We start from the raw sequence: 17,230 nt of genomic DNA, 5'->3' as shown, positions 1-17,230 counted from the left end.
GGAAAAGTCCAAATTCGTTTAATGGTTAATTTAATTTTAGTTTAAATACGTTAAGCCTCAATAACAAGCAAGGCATGTTCCACCACTTTGGTCCTGAAATATCTCAACAGCTATTGGATACATGACCATGAAATCTGCTCCAAGTATATTCCCCAAAGCAAGAATCATAACAACTTTGCTTTTCCCACAAGTTTTTATAAGTTTATCCAATACTTTGCTTATCAACCAATTATCTGCAAACTACAATGGTGTCTTCTTATAGCTAGGTCAGTTTAAGCCTGTTAGCATTTAGCTTAAAGCACCATTGCTTGCAATTACAGCCTGACAGAGCTGATATCATGTCTCTTGTTCCTTCATCTTTTTGAGGTATATGATGCTGATATCGAAAAATGTATATTAGGCTCAAATCGATTGCGTATCAAGGGCCAATCTATTCAATTGCATTTTATATGAATCTGTTTTTATGCATCAGCGGTGACAGTTAGACCTTGTTACTGTGAGGCAGCAGAGCTGACCACCGCACCAGCGTGCACATCCAGATAAATAATGAAATAAAGATAAAATATATGCTGATAACAAAGTTAAACTTTTCTTTCAAAGTCCTTTTACAGAACAGTAAGTACAGTACATATGGTGGCCTTCACAAGACACAGAGGGAGTTACAGCTGAGTGCTTTTCCGTGTCCGGCTGAGTGGGCGGAAAGTTACCTGAAGCTGGACAGGAGCGCTGTAATGCTAAAAGCAGACTGCATTTCAATATTGCAGCACCCCTGAGATAATGTTGATTCACTGTTTCTGTGTTTGTCCCAAGAAGGTCCAGGACACGGCTGCTTTTGAGATATTTCAGGTTGTGGCTTTTCTCTGCTCCCACTTTTTTGTGATAAAAGTATCTTTAAAACTTTGGGGATTATGAGTTATAATCAATAAAGCCAAATACTGCCATCACAATTAACAACCCAATAGAGCCACATAAATGTTTTCACTAAGTCATGGTGCAGACATTACCTCAGTACAGATCATGGTCATCAGTGGAATTACGTCTTTGTGTTTATATGAATGATTTCTCTGAGGTACAGTAATGATGCAGATGTGAAGTATTGTGCGTCTTCCACCTGGTTCAGGCTTCAACAAGCAGCTAAGATTTCAATGAATTCACAACAGTGAGGTGAAATGCATCACACGGTGTCTTTTGTAGGTCACAGCGCGTCGTGTTTGCACTTCCTTTGTGCGATGTTAAATCAGGCTTCTACTTTGGATTTTCATCTCTCCTTTGTTGCTAAGGAGCCGTATTAAAGATGGATTTGTCTATTTCCCTGGATGGAAATGCTGAGATCCAGTCATGTAACTGAACAATAAAAAACAGGATATCGACCGTGGATGAGCGTCTTCTTACCTCCGGAGAAATCAATATGAGATTTACGGATGCAATCAGCTTAGACGGAAAAGAATGTGTGTCGATTGTGTGTTTTTGTGCCTTTTTGTCCATATTTGTTTGAAATCCTCCATATGTGATAAAATGCCAAAAAATGTGTCGGAATATTAGGCAGTTAATAAATAATCTACATATCCACCATGTGATAAAAGCTTTATCTGGGGAAAAGCAGGAGCTAGAGGTTAGAAAATAATTCTAAAATTAGAAAGTTGCCAGTTTGAATCTTGGAAAAAAATACTAAACTTGACTCTTTCAGCCGAACTAGATGCCCCCAAGCAAGACATTTAATCCCAGAACGCTCCAGTGGAGCTGATCATTGGCCAGCGGAGGAAGACAGAGGTTGTGGTTTGCAGACCCTGAGGTATATGGAGATACGTGCGGCTGAATGAGTGTGAAGTGAAGTGATAGTGAAGGGAAGCATATGAGCTCTACAGACATAAAGGTTGAAAACATGACGTCATGAGATACCATGGAGGAAACTGCTGCCTTACTGCAAAAGACAAAGCAGATCTGCTCTAGTGAGGGAGACTGTCCCATTATTTTGGCAGCAAATTATCTCCAACTCTTCTCTCTCTCTCTCTCTCTCTCTCTCTCTCTCTCTCTCTCTCTCTCTCTCTCTCTCTCTCTCTCTCTCTCTCTCTCTGGACCAATTCAATTGCAGCATGCTGTCTTTCATACACTGCCTAATGAACACCGAAGTTTTCATATTCATTGAAATAGCAAGAGAATAGCAGAAGTTCCATTATAGGCTGAGCTGGTAAACTGATGGTCTCTCTAAACAAAAGTAACATTACGAAATTGCATATCGTTAAATCTCATTACAACAGATCAGATAATGTACTATTGACACTGATTTATATAGCGGTTACTGCTGTTATAGATCTCATTGTCCCAAGTGCATTTTCAGCCATGGGACTGACACTGCATTATAAATCTCAGAGTCTATTGGTTATCGTCTGACAATGAATCAGCTTCCGAGGCCAATGGCCAATATTTTGTGGCTTCCTGACACCGGATAACCAGGCCGAGACTCAGGCTTCTATTCGGCGTACACTGTTTACAGTCTGACTAACAACGTTAGAAACTAAGTCGATGTAACTTGAATGTTTCTCCTCACAACACACAGTGATACCTTTTTAGCTACCTGCAGGCAGCCAAAACCTGCTCAAACAGGATCGGTCAATTGACTTCCGAACTCAAAATCTTGTCCCTTGCCTGCAGATTCTGCTTATTTACATGTAGAATCTATTTATAGAGATCATTGGCATTATTAGAGCTCTGTTCAAGCAATTTATCAAAACTATGACATCCATGAGTTGTAAGTACCAGACCAAGTCATATTCACAATCTCACCGTTATACACTGCTGAATCCTGGATTGAGCATGTCCTCCTACACACCAGCTGCCTCCAAGCAAACAGTCGGCCTCATGTTATTTATTATAATTAGAGACTGTACGTCTGTGGTCCCGTAAACACGATTAGTTCACTTTGATGTCATGTTATCTCATCAGACCACAGCAGATCCTCATCAATATCCTCAAAATGTCGGGACATGGGGAGGAGGAAAGAGGTCTGGGATGATTTCAGCTGGTCCCTGTGGCCTATTTTTTAATATTGTTCCTGCCTGCAGTTGAAAGTCATTGTCGAAATACAGGGCAGATTTGTGACCGTGCTCTGGAAACCAATAACAGGACATGAGTGTGGCTATTAGCACGGGGGCAGTCTGTGAGGATATTGTTTTACAGTGTTTGGACAGGCTAAATGAAGGCCAATGGGAAAGCTCTTGACAGTGTATCATTAAGTGGGGCTGGTTTGTTGCTGGGTTGCCAGATCAGAGACAGTGGAAATTAAGCATTAAGCTAATGGTGTGTTGCGCAGGGAGTTCATGTCAGAGCTGAGGAGGAATGTACACTTTACACTCAGCTGAGCCAATGAACAACAAGACTATGTTATGTAAGAACATCGCTTCAGCATCACTGGTTGTCGTGGATTTATTTTCCAGATGTTGTACAGCATGACATCAGCTGTGTGGCTGTTTGTTGTGTCACACTAACAAAGAAACCATTAAGGGATTACACACATCAGTGCTCACCTTTTGAAGATGAATTCTTCAAGAGACAATCACACTTCAGCTACTCCAGCTTCCCCTTTCACAATAAGAGAGAAATCTCTATGGGATAATCTCTATTGGATGTTTTGTAATATATTGTACCTTTTATTCCTGCCGTGGTGCTCTGCGTCATCGTGGATCTTCAAAGAATTATTATAATTGGATTAGCTCATGGAAAAGCCGCTGCCCCAGTATAAATATTTGGCCGTCTGATTCCTGGGTGGTACATGCTGGATAAATCGGACTGTAGAGACTAACAGAGGGAGCTAAATGTAGGAGCTAAGAACTAAAACACACAGATCACCAGGTTTTCACAGGCTGTACACAATGCAGTAAAGACAATGTTATATTTAACTTTCCACATGCATCTTCATATTACAACTCACATTGCAGACTAAAGTCATTGATTGTCTCTCGATGTGAGAGGCTTTGATTATAGCTCTGTATTTGGCTGCAGTGGAATTATGTTTTTATGCAAATTATACATTTGCTTTGATTTGCCTTTCATAACAGTGCACCAGATACATGATGTTACATAGCTAGTTAGCATTGCTAATGAGTAAGCAGTGTATAAAAAATAAACAAAATTTGACTTGAAAATAGGGGAGCAAAAAAAAAATGAAATGCAGTTGATGCAGATAAGTGAATAGGTGATGGGTCTAAAAGCAGTTCTGAGTTTTGTAATGGAGTCCAGTTTACACATTTGAGATGGAAGTGAATCCAAAATCAAAAGTTTGGGTGCAGAGAAGGAAAAGGCCTTGGCAGCTGGTGAGCTGAGGTTAGTGGTTGGCAGTGCCAGTCGACCACAGAGAGCAGGAGGGAGTGAACATGTCTGTCTAGGACTGAGCAAATCAAATCGTGTAGAAAACAGTCTGTGGTAACGGTAACAGAAGGTTGCAAGAATAGTTAGAGAGAGCAAAGACTGACCGCCGGAAGGAGTCTGAGTTTACCTTTCCTTCCTCGTTATTGGCCTCTTATGTCTTTTAGATCTTTTAGCTTGATATAGATCATGTGGCAGACAATTAAAAACTATGGGACTGCTACATAAGTCCCTTTTAGTCGTATTTCATTGGATGGCATGTCAGTTTACTTCAGAGCCTTTCTTGACATTCATTACCGCGGCTAAGCAGGCTGTGTTTACGGCCGTCCATTGGTTTCTCTGTCGGTCGGTTTGTTTTTCTGCAAGAAGACGCCAAAACTGCAGAATGGGTTTGCATGTAACTTGTTGGAAAGACGGTGAGTGGGCCATAAAATGTTGGCGTGTCGTTAAACAACCACTTTCCTAGGGAGATTTTGATTACCAGTGATATTACTTGTAGATTGCTCACAATGGAACTAAAGCAGACATCCCTCTGTGAATAAAGAAAGAGATACTCCATATCCTTAAACCCTTACTGCTACGTTAATATGCATAACGCTCATCGTTATGACTGACTCTAATTGGTCTCTGTCAGGAGGAAGGTGTCTTATCCAGGCTTCTCAAAAGGCCGGCAGTCAGTGTGAGGAAAGTGGGTCGTGTAACGCGGGATGGATGCACTTGTTTCCAGGGCAACAGCCACAAGGGGATATTCAGCTGAAGACGGGCTTTCAGATGTACAGTACAGTGAAGGATATGGAGTCCAGGTCCTATGTGAATATGTCACTGAGCTTTCAATGTCACCACTGTCAACTGTAGCAGTGATTCTCCGTAACTTAAAAATGTCCCTTTCATAAAGAATGGTATATATTTCAGACAGAAACAGAGTAATTACAAGGCTAAATATTTGTTTAGTGTTATATTCTGAAACTTAATCGTTTAAGATGAAGGAGCCGGTTCTTTCTGCTCAGATACATTGGATTTGAACTTGGATTTGTTTGCAATCAAAAGGATGCAGGACGCAGTGTTCTTTATGCTTAGTTACCATAATCCTGTAAAGGTCTGATTTCACTATCGTCTGAAAACTCAGTCTTTCACTGAGATTAAAACATGATTCAAAGTTCAAATCCTCTCAGCAGCATGTTCAGATCTTTCTCTTTAGGTGAAATTTCAAGGAAATAAGCTCGACCCATTTCCTCATTCATCACTTTCTCGTCCCACACCATTTTACACCTGGTGTCTTTTGAACTTTACAGTTGCGTTTGACTTAAAACAGATGATTCTGGAATGTACACTCATATTATTGCATTTCCTGTGAAGTATACCAGTGAATGTGAGCAAATAAACGGATGTGCAGGAAATTGAACATCTGCTGGTATTGCTCGCTATCTCAGGTTTTTCACCCTCTGAATCTTTCTCTGCGTTGTCCACTCTTTCAGAGCGCCCACCTGGCGATGATCGACACTCTGATGATGGCGTACACGGTGGAGACTGTGAGTGCCGAGACGGTGATGGCCTGTGTTTCTCAGTATTTGCCCTGTAAGCCTGAGGTGGAGATGCCATATGATACAGAAGATGCAGTGACCACCTGGATCAACAAGGTGGGTCATGGAGAATAACAAAGGTCTGTGCATGTGTGTCTGAACTGAAGAACAGCTGATGTCCCTTCTCAAATACATGATGCGATGAAATGGTGGTGTTTCCATATTTTAAATGGTGAAAGGAAATCTTTCATATAATGTAAAATTTGAGAACCTTTTACTTCTTTTGCACTGAATTTTTTTGTTCAAATTTATTATAAAGGGAAAAAAAAGAAATATCACATTGACATTAATAATTGAAGACTTTCTGGAAGCACAGATTTTTTCATGATTTTTCACCAAATCTGAAACTCGAGTATCACGATAATAATAATAAATAGGAGGTAGATAAACATAGATTCCAGGTAAGCCATTTTGCTTTAGTGTCTGTCAAAGCTGACAACTTGTGCACCGTCTTTACACAAGAGAGCTTGAGCTCACCTGACCTAAATACCATCAAATCTGTCACACACACACAAAAACAGCCCGTCTCTGAGCCCTGAGGCCGGTGACTTTATGAAGAGCACAGGTGAACTCAGATCAAATGAGAAAACAATGCTGCAGTTGGTCTGTTCCACTTTGTTACTGATACTGAGATTGACCTGTGTTTTTCTATACATGTCATGTATAGCTTGTCCGTGACTCATTGTATGTGTAGGACTATAGAAACAGGATCAACAGGAAACATGAGAATACAACAAAGTTACGTGAAACTTTTGAACCTTTTCTTTTTATGATGGACATCTGTTAACATTTCCAGGTCTCTGTGGCTCCTAGCCCTCACCTATGACACTTTGACACATTGACTTGTAAAGACTAATACTGATCATATTGGGTGATGGTGTGGTTAAGCAACATCTTCCCTCCTTTATCAACTATTCATCAACTAGTGATTATGTGTATATCAACCAATTAGAGAATTAGTATTAGTGTCAACTATAACAGATGAAGTCCCTTGTTTCAGAGTAGCTACACTTAAAGGTTCGGTGTGTAGGATTTAGTGACATCTAGTGGGGAAGTTTCCTTTTGGCTTTGGTAGCATTCAGTTGTTATAAAAACTCAAAAGTGTTAGTTTTGTCAGTTTGGATGAAAAACATGGCTGCCTCTAATAATGCCCAAATCTGCTGCTTGGTTGGGAATGACATTACTATGGATGTAGATTTTATGAAGTTATTTATTATTAATATGCAAGCCTCTTTAGGAGCTACAAGGAAACAAACGCACACTTTTTAAACAATTTCATAAAGTGTGTTTATACAGCAAATATCACATGCAAGACCTTTTACACCTTGCTCTGTGTGAATCAGAGTGTCTGAATGATAAGGAAGTGGCCGTCCTCATGGCCTACATGTACAGATGGTTCTGACTCCTTCAAACAGAGCTATGAGGTCTGTTTACATTCTTCTGGTAGGAACTCTGGGCTGCTGCCAGCTCTGAGCTTCACACACACACACACGCACACACACACATACACACACACAAACACACACTATATCTACCAGGAGGTGTGGTCGTGGAGTCCCACTGCTTGGACATATGGTTCTCTGTTGGAGTCCCTGTGCGTTCTAAAATGTCCAAAATCCACCAGCTTAAAAAACTGATTTCTGCTTTAACTTGATCCAGATTTCTTTTTTAGCTTCAGAGACAAGTTGTCCAAAGAGCATGATTGAATGTGATTAAATTAGATTCAGTTCAATTGGTTTCATTTAAATGTCACTCCCACAATGTATGACGTTAAACACAGACCTCTCTTGTTCTATCCTTAAATAATAGTGTTAAAGTAAAATTTTGAAAAACTATTAATAGCCTGGTCACGCTATTGTCATAATTGTTTATTCTATAATCAAATAAAATACAATTATATCCTTCAATATTGACTGTATGCTACTTTTTAAATGTTACTTCTATGGATGCTAAACTTTCAATATTAACTTTAACTGAATTAACTGTAGAGGCTCGATTTTAATAACAAAATGAATTAAATTTGAATGTGATTACTCTTGATTTCTCTTTGAATAAGATCAATGTGAATTGAAGATGAAGGAACAGTTTTGGTTTGCTGCCTTTATTGGATTTTCCTCATTGATGCTGCCGCTGGTTCAGTGAAGTTTAATCTTGTTTGTTCTCCCTCTCCCAGGTGAATGAATATCTGAAAGACACCGTGGCTCAGGAGCTGAGGAAGAAGGAGACGCAGAGTGAGGAGCCTGCGGAGAGTCCTCGGGTGGGTTTCCTTTCCTCATCTTTCCTTTTCCTTTCCTTTCCTTTCCTTTCCTTTCCTTTCCTTTCCTTTCCTTTCCTTTCCTTTCCTTTCCTTTCCTTTCCTTTCCTTTCCTTTCCTTTCCTTTCCTTTCCTTTCCTTTCCTTTCCTTTCCTTTCCTTTCCTTTTGTCACACAGCTTGAATTCTTCACATGAACATACAGACACTTATGATGGACAGTTTCAACCAAGCTAACTGAAATCCCTGGCTACACTTAATGGATTTACAGCAGCAGTCGTCTTTTGACTGACAGTATTTGTCCCAGACTTCTGTATCACTTTGATATCCGAGACCAGTTTCCTCGACGGAACTCAAAGCTGTTAAACTTCAGCCGCCATCGAAGAAATTCTCACTCACACACACTGAGCTTTAGAGGAAGCTTGATCCGTATTTATGAAAGAAAACGAGGGAGAAATCCAGACTTCATCTCTAATATCAGAACAAGTTTATTCACCCTGATGTCTGGACATGCTTCACTCGCTGTATTTGTTGCTTCACCAGCAGATCAGTGCTTTCTAGTCTAATTAGCCCAACAGTCATTTAGGGCTATATCACCCATGTTCAGGGTCCGGCCCACAGCCTATATTTGTTCAATAAGCAGTCATTACTAATGCCTTAAGACAGGCTGCGGGTGGCCTGCGTGTCTGTTTGTGTTTATGTTTGTGTTATGCAATTAGATACACATTATGTGTTGTGTATTCGGGGTAACAGGGGTAATCTGTGTTCAGTAGAAACTGCCTTCACAATAAATCATTCACTGATCCACTGAATAATGTATATGTTCATTCACTGCACATAAGGCAGTTTTAAATCCCACAGAACAGCATATTAGGTTAATGTGTATCATTCATGCATTACGGCTCTACAGTGCTGGTATTCACTATGATTTGGATATTTCAGTGGTGATGTAAGATCAAGTAATTGTGTCCTAGCTTTGTGTAGTTGAACCCTACCACTGCTTCTTTTCAGTATTGACAGCAAATCACAATAATAATGTTTTTTTCATTATTAAATCGATAATATATTATTCTTATACAAAAATAATTAGAAATAAACATTTACACAGGCTCTTATAAATCAGCCTCTTGCTCTCATCAGATTCTCAGATATTTGTATCCTTCCAGTTTCAATTTTGTCATCCATGAGAAACGTCATCAACTCGATCGCTGTGAGTCACCTGGACATTAATCTGCTGAATTCTTCAATGAGCTCACTCTGACATTTCATTAGGAGCTGGCAGTGACTGACTCAGACATTTGTCCAGAGTGTGTTGAATATCTAAAAGCAGCTTCATCTCTATGGCTTCATTGCGAGCTACCAGTTCAGCTACATTTGCTTTCATTGGATTGGAAAGCAGAGACCTCTCTGTGTTTTTTTCCCATGATGCAGAGGGTTTGAACAAGTCTCACTGACCCGTGAAAGTCATGAGCGACACGTGTTGGTTAGATAACCATGAGGATGAGCAGCAGCACGCTCGTCTCCCTCTTGTGTTTGCCTCATTAGTTTCTATTTTCTACCAAGTGAAGTTTGCCTTTCCTTTTGATCTGCACTCGACTCCTCTGCACTCTTTCCATCGCCCCCACCACTGTTTTGGGTCACGCCTCCTTTTCCCGGCTTCCTCTGTCACAGGTCAGGCTGCACACTGTGACACTCGGCTAGAAAGTTAACCTCAGGGAAAACATCGCAACCCTGTCCCACGTGTTCACTCACGCAGGGAGCTGGAATGGAGCACTGCAGTTTGTGTGTGCGTGTGTGTGGGCGTGTGAGTGTGTGTGTGTGGGTGTGTGTGTGTGTGTTTCTATCTCAGTCCCAGGGGTGTGGTGTTTGATGCTGATGTGACCAGTCAGTGTGCAGACGCAGCACTGCATGCTTCAGCTGTCCCTCACCAACTTACAGGGAGATGCACACACTGCCGAAGCTGAGTCCAAAATAAGTGACATCATATTGTCACTAGAATTTTCTAATCCTTAATAGACAAGAAATCTTTCCAAAGTTTCCTCCACTTACAAAACTATTGAGGCCATTTTAAGCTTGTGACATCATTTGGAGCCAGAGTTCACACAGTGGAGAAGGTGTTGTAGCTGCAGTATCAAGGTTTTTCTGATATGTGTTCTCAACCTTTTTTTATTGCATAAACAAACTAATTAATCACAAACATCAGTGAGATGAAAACTGCCTAAAATGATAGAAATCATTTTTTGGAAAAAGATAGTTTTTTTGTTTGTTTTGTGCATTTATAGCTCTTGGATTAATTAAATTACACTTGTGTGAACAGTGTGTCCTGGAGTTGCTAAAATAAAATTAAAACATTCTGTGTCTCAAGTTAGTGCGTCACAAAAAAGTGATGAAAAGTTTTTCCATCAGAAAAAAAAAGCCATAACCAGTTAAAGTATTGATATTTGTTGGACCATATTAAAACCACTCTGCATGCTTTGTAGTCAGGACAGGTTTTGAATTTTCATTTTTGTCTGAACTTGAAGGCCTCGCTGCCTCCAGCAGGAGACGTTGCGTAATAACCACTCGTTGGCAGGAGAAACACAGACAGTGTTCTGGCCATTTCAATTTAATAATGCTGATTCATCATTTATCCATCTCCTTTTAGATGTCGGAGTTTTTATAATTTTACTGTTTTTTTACAAGTCTCTTAATGTCCATTAAACATGTGTATATCATTTACAAAATGTAAATTATGGACATAATTTGTACTAGAGGGAGATGAAACCACCTTATTATGCTTATGACCCAAGGCTATTCTCTGCCTCTGCAATCAAAGGAAAGAAAGTTTGTGAATATGAGGAAATGTTTTATTAAAATTTGCCTCTGCCGGGTTCAAAACCCTTTTTATTTGGGCTGCTCTCCCAATAACATCAGTCATTTGGCCCAGTGAAGGAAAGGAGAGTCTCACTTCCAATCAGAACAAGGTGATTAGGTTTTCAGGATTTGTAGAGGAGAACATTTTTTCTGAAAACCCTGCCAGAACAAAGTATGCTACTCAAACTGCACTCAGATGCACAAAATATGGGTTTGCTGATGAGCAGCTCCATCTACCTTCCCTCTGACTCCCCCATCTCCCCTCATCCCCTCTTCTGTCTTTGCAGTGCGACTGCAGTGTGAGTCACACAGGCAGCTTCTTCCTCGGTTAGACGTAAGAGAGAGACATGTATCCTCTGAGAACAACACTGTGGAGCTTTTACTAGGGCAACTGTGTTTTTATTAGGTGAGGCTGGGTGGAGGGTATTGGGTCGTGGTGGTGGTGGTGGTGGGGGGGGGCTGCAGAGGCAGCGTCAGGACAGAGAAGAGAAGGACTAATCCTGTTAAGTTGCAAAAGCTGAGCTGCAGCTCAACTGGACATGTCTGGCTTCAGAGGATGAACTTTGACGGGAAGAGGCAGAGTCACAAGATGATTGAAGTGGGTTTGGGTGGGGTGTGTGTGTGCGTGTGTGTAAATATAGAAGTACTTTTACTGTGTGTGTGTGTGTGTGTGTGAGTGTGTGCTGTGTGCGTGTGTGTGTGTGTGTGTAAGGAAATGATGGATTAGGACCCTGCCTCTCCCCAGGGGTTTGATTGGTGATTTTATCAGATTTTAAACTGTCTGACCCTGAGTATCCCTCGGTCAAATCATTACTTTAGATGCAGTCAGTCAGGAAGGGAGGTTTGGAGTTGTGTGTTCAGAAAAAGTACATTGAAAATAGGGGGTCATTTATCAAAACCCCCAATTAATTTTAGCTCCTGTCTCTTTAAGGCCCCCATCCTCCTAATAAAGCCCAGGTCTGCTCTGATTGGATAATGTCACATTATGTCGGCATCATGAAAAATATGATGCCGACATACTGTGACATTTCATTGGCAAATGGCAGAATCTCGTGCCAATCTCCCCTCCCGCCAACGGGATGTTCGACTTGTCCTGTGAGTCAGCATTGACTTGGTGAGGTCATGTGTTGGCGTGGTGTGGAGAGGTGAAGTGAGGGCAGAGTCAGTCTGTCCCACTCTCTGACAGAGAATATGGTTTTCAAGTCAGGAAGTCCAGGAATCTGCCTTTCTCTGAAATTATGACAATGTACTGTAAGTGACTCAGATATGTCAAGTATTTCCCCACTATCTCTGTCCAAACGCTATAGTGAGTTTAAATATATATACAGAATATGTTCCTCAATCATTTCTCCTGCAAACTATAATCTAATCCGTGAGTTATCTGTTTATTTGATGAGAAGCCTGCTACTTGTGTGTCACTTTAGTCCCATTCAAGCTGTGGTATCAGTTTCAAAGACGCTCCATTCACTGGCAAATAGATATGATTGATTAACTAATATGATGTAGATTGGATTAACTCCAGTATCTTCCACTGACGGCATCAGGCTGAAATTACCATTCACACATTTGTGATGGGAGAATCCAAGCAAGCGACGATTGATCTTCTCAGCCTCTCGTTACCTTTATTTTGGAGGGTGTCGGTACAAAGCTGCTGTATTTTCTCAAAGTCAACAGCTTCCCTTTGAAGCTGAGGACTCACCCGCCACTGAGTGACACTTACATTTGGTTCTTTGATGCTTCCAGGTTGTGAGAGAACGAGCCGTTACTGAGGCAAGCCTCTCCTCTTCTGGAATCAGCTTACACAGTCAGTGGAGAGCTGACAGCTTGGTTTTATATTAACACTGTGGGATTTTTATTTGAGTTTTCCTGTATCTGCTGTAGGTCACTGGCTTTTTTATCTTTAGCGACAATGAAATACATTTTGGGATTTTGTTGCTGCCATTAATTGCCGATTAATTCTTCCCGGCTATTTCTACTATTAATCTCTCAGCACAATTCACTGTCTCAAAATGTCCTCAGTTTATAGTTTATAGTTTGGGGTCAGGTTCCATCCCTCCTGAACGTTTCTTGGAAGAAGTTCAGTAGTTTTTGCAAGATCCTGCTGACCATATTTTGTAATTTGTACTAGACAAAATTGTGAACTGACAGCACTTGTGAAATTTTACCAGTGTAATTTACATTCAGGCTTCAAATACAGGTCACCTGATGTCTATTGGTTCAGTCTCTAAGTTTTAAATGTGGTTGGAAATTATTCTTCTGTTTTACTTTTCAAACTGATGAGATTTAGGAGACATCCAGGGGGAAAATTGTTCTATTCTGTTCTGTTTTATTTTCTGCATTAAAGCCTCAGATTTATACTGAAAACTCCACACCACATTACATAAAACACAATTTCACACACCTCTTTGCTTTCTCACACCTGTCATGTCTCTCCTTGTATTGCTAATCGCATTACCAACTAATCTCGCTAACAGGTATTTCTCTGTTGTTGTTGTTGTTGTTGTTTTGTCTGTTGCTTCGCGGCTGCAGTCTCCAACCAAGTGGTACATGAAGCTTGTGCCTGTAAGTCTATGCTCTTTCATCTGCGTATCCATAGTGACCGTCTCTCCCGCCTCCCTGCCTCCATTTGTCTTGTTTGCCATCGTTTCATCACGAGTGTGCATCAACGTGTGACTCACTGTTACTTAAATACTGCTCCTCTTAACCACCCCGAGTTTTCAAGAGGAAGTGATCCATTGTGTTAAATGCAGCAAAAATAAGAAAATACATTCTAAAATGTCTTTAAATGTAGTTATTTGTCAAGAGAAAGCAGTAAAGTGCAAGGCATTAGTTTCCCCTTTAGAATCTCTATGAATTGCTGTTTAATATAAGGTTACATTTATTGAAATCCAAGGTTTCAAAAAGGAGTATGTGTATTTGAACGCTTCCCAAACATTACTTCCTTTCATGCTAACAAGGTTATTGTCAGTGGAGCAAGAAACCATTCAGGGAGTCACTGAAGAGGTCCAAACAGATTAGCCAAAAAATTAAAAAAGCTTACATTTATTCGAATTTTATTTTAACAGATGGGACGTTTGGGGGCATTTTGCATGAAACGATATCACAGAGAGAGAAAGACTCTGCAGCAGCTCTCACTGCAGAGCCTCTCGTCTCCTTGCACTGTACGAATGTGTAGATATCCTTATATCCATGCACCCGCTGTCACTGCACATATAAAACGAACACTTGACACAGCAGTTTGGTTTCTATAAGTTATATTTAAACTACTCTGCATGTTGAGAGGCTATTCATTTAGATCTGTATCCAAACATTAGATCGCACGCCATCTGGAAAAATCAATGATGCCGCCGCACTCGCTGCAGCAGTGGGTGTTTGTTTCCTCTCAGCGGGCTCACTCTGTCTGTGGTTAACAGTTGAAACATCGTGGTGCCCATGCTGTCAGGATCCAGAGGCGTTCAATTACCTTCATACATGAATACATCCAGAGATGCCTCATTGCGTTTTAAAGTGTCGCTGCTGCTTTGAAGAGACATAGTTACAGCTGTAGTCACAGTGGCACCATTACACTGCACATGACAACTCCTTTCCCTATAGTTGCTGTAGATGAAGATGTAGATGTAGATGTAGATGTAGATGTAGATGTCGGTGTAGATGTAGATGTAGATGTAGATGTAGATGTAGATCTAGATGTGATGTTGATGTTGGCGAAGGTAACGTTGGTGTTTCATGTTACGCAGGCCCGCTACAGGAAGGAGCAGGCCTCGACCCTGTCAGGCCCCTGGATCCCCCCGGTGGACAACCTGCTGAAGGACAGCACAGACGGCTCGGCCCTGGGTGCTCTGCTGCACTTCTACTGCCCTCAGCTGCTCCCGCTGGAAGGTAAGGAGTCGGGGGGGTAGGTAGCTGGGTGGGACTGAGGGAAGCTTTCCGTTAAACCGTGTTCAGACATGAACTTTGCCGTTTACATATGCACAACGCAGCAGGGGGGGGGGCAGCTGGGTAGAGCAGCAGGAGGCAGGATATGACGCATGAACTCCACTGTGGCAATCACGTGTTTGTGTTATTAGCACATCGACACTGCTGTCGGCCCTTATCGTCTCATTGTCTTTTCAAGTTGACGTCTTCAGACTCCTCACTGCAAACATTTCCCTGCTGTATTCTCACAGGGGCTCACTCATACATTTAACTTGGGGCCTGGCAGGAGATGTGCAGAGCAACTGACTTGCACATTTGCATTCTCACATACAGCCCTAGATTTTGAGTGGTTTAAGAGTTGAATGTGGTGTTTTGCTGGTCATCTGCAGGTACTGCAACAAAATGCAAAAGAGGACAAGGTCTTTTGAAAAACTAAATTAAAACTAAAACTGTAGTTGTTGATTCTTTCAACCTTCCAAATTTTTTTTCTTCTCCTTTTTTCGCTGTTCGATGAAACTTGAGTGGAAAGTAATGACTTGTTTTTGATTCCAGTAACTTTAGAAACATAACCTGAGCGGTTTTCTCATAAATGTTCTGTGATAAATACTTAAATATTACTCCAGGTAATGCAGTTAGAGTTACAGTGATTGATCCAGAGTTGTGTCACTTTGTTCACCTCCAAGCTTCAGTTATATGATCAAAGATCAGCCTCCACACAATCACATCACCCTGCTGATATAACGACAATGAGCTGAACTCACACACTCACTCATCTGAACTGAAAACAAAAGGAGAACAACAGATCAATCAGTCAACATCTTTAAATGCATTAACTCACGGCTCCACCCACTGGTTGATGTGACCCAGTCGTGATTGGTCGGTCATCTACAAACCATTACACCTCAGCAGCTCTTAAATGAAATATCCCCAACACTCTTTTTCACACATCTCTGCTCATAGCATCACCAGCAGCAGCACTTTACAACCAGAGCCCCTTTACTTAGAGCGTTTCCTTTGACCACCCTGACCCTGACTCACGATGGCTCCCTCTGCCCCCCCACCAGATGTGTGTCTGAAGGAGAACATGACGCTGGCCGATCGGCTCCACAACCTGCAGCTCATTCAGGACTTCTGCAAAGACAACCTGAACAGCTGCTGCCACTTCAGCCTGGAGGACATGCTGTACGCCTCCTCCACCATCAAGGTACCCGTCAACTCTACTGCACAGAACGTTTGAGTTTCCACAATTTAAATGTCAACTATTATATTTGACATTTCATCCTGCCTTAAACCTTTTAAGTTTAGTTGGTAAGTAAGTGAAGAAAAGGCTTTTTTTTTACAGATCGGAACCATCAGTTTAGAGATGTTTAATAATTTATACTTTTTAGAATATGTTTAAATCCTTTGTAAATTGTATCCATTAACTCCACGAAGGAGGGCATGATTTCACCAGTCTGTCTCTTTGTTAGTTTTTTATTAACTTAATGGATTTCCAAGGAACTTGGTAGTGGAAGGGTGTGTGATAGGTCAGAGAAGAACCCTTTCAGTTTTAGTGTTGATCCGGATCAGGGGTGGATCCAGTTCATTATTTTTATCAATAATTCATGAATGTTGATTTAAAGTCTTGATAACTATGAGTGTGTGAATTGATTGAATTCAAGGGAACTGGGCCTTGGCTGAGGGATGCACTCTGCTGAGTGATATTCTTGTTGTTAAATTTATTTCCCTGTGAGAGAGTTTGTATTTTGAGGCAGCAGCTGGTTTGGTCATTTGAGCTTTGAGCCACTTTCTGTTCTTTCTAAGTCTCAAAATGTGCAGAGAAAAAGTATGTCACATGACATCCTGGAAAAGCTCCGACCTGACAGATGTTTTATGAAACTAATCCTGTCTGGTCGGCATCGAGACATTCCCTCTGAAATTGCTCTGAAAGTCAGTTTGTAAGAGTTGTTACAGTCTCGGAGAAATATGTGATATTTACAAAGCTGAACTACTAAGACACTGGAACTGTAGCCTGTATGTGTGTGTCAACAGAAATGAGTTACATGCCAATGGTAGGTAGTGGAAAAAACACCAAAACTGTGACCTCATTCACCCTGTTCTTAAACTCAAAATCCAAATAAGCGGAAAAAAAGATCAAGTGCAGGTCTTAGTTGGCACATTTACAGAATTACACACAAATCCAAACGACCAAATGTGAAGTTAATGGTTGTTTCCATAAGCCGAAACAAATCCCATTTGGGTAATTTCATTCACGGAGTTTTGACTTAA

At 41.0% G+C, this 17,230-nt stretch overlaps 1 protein-coding gene across 1 annotated transcript in view; it reads left to right on the top strand.

The window, feature by feature from the left end:
* The window catches only part of camsap2a (calmodulin regulated spectrin-associated protein family, member 2a), a 45,404-nt gene that overhangs the window by 10,651 nt on the left and 17,523 nt on the right, over positions 1–17,230 (top strand). Inside the window, exons 3-7 of the mRNA XM_061078409.1 lie at positions 5,838–5,999; positions 8,116–8,199; positions 13,577–13,609; positions 14,785–14,926; positions 16,027–16,166. Coding sequence (XP_060934392.1) covers positions 5,838–5,999; positions 8,116–8,199; positions 13,577–13,609; positions 14,785–14,926; positions 16,027–16,166 — 561 coding nt within the window. The remainder of the gene's footprint in view (positions 1–5,837; positions 6,000–8,115; positions 8,200–13,576; positions 13,610–14,784; positions 14,927–16,026; positions 16,167–17,230) is intronic.

The sequence above is a fragment of the Limanda limanda genome, chromosome 9 (assembly GCF_963576545.1).
Source record: "Limanda limanda chromosome 9, fLimLim1.1, whole genome shotgun sequence".
NCBI lineage: Eukaryota > Metazoa > Chordata > Actinopteri > Pleuronectiformes > Pleuronectidae > Limanda > Limanda limanda.
Note: the sequence above shows the minus strand (reverse complement) of the source record. Positions and strands in the feature narration are given on the sequence as shown.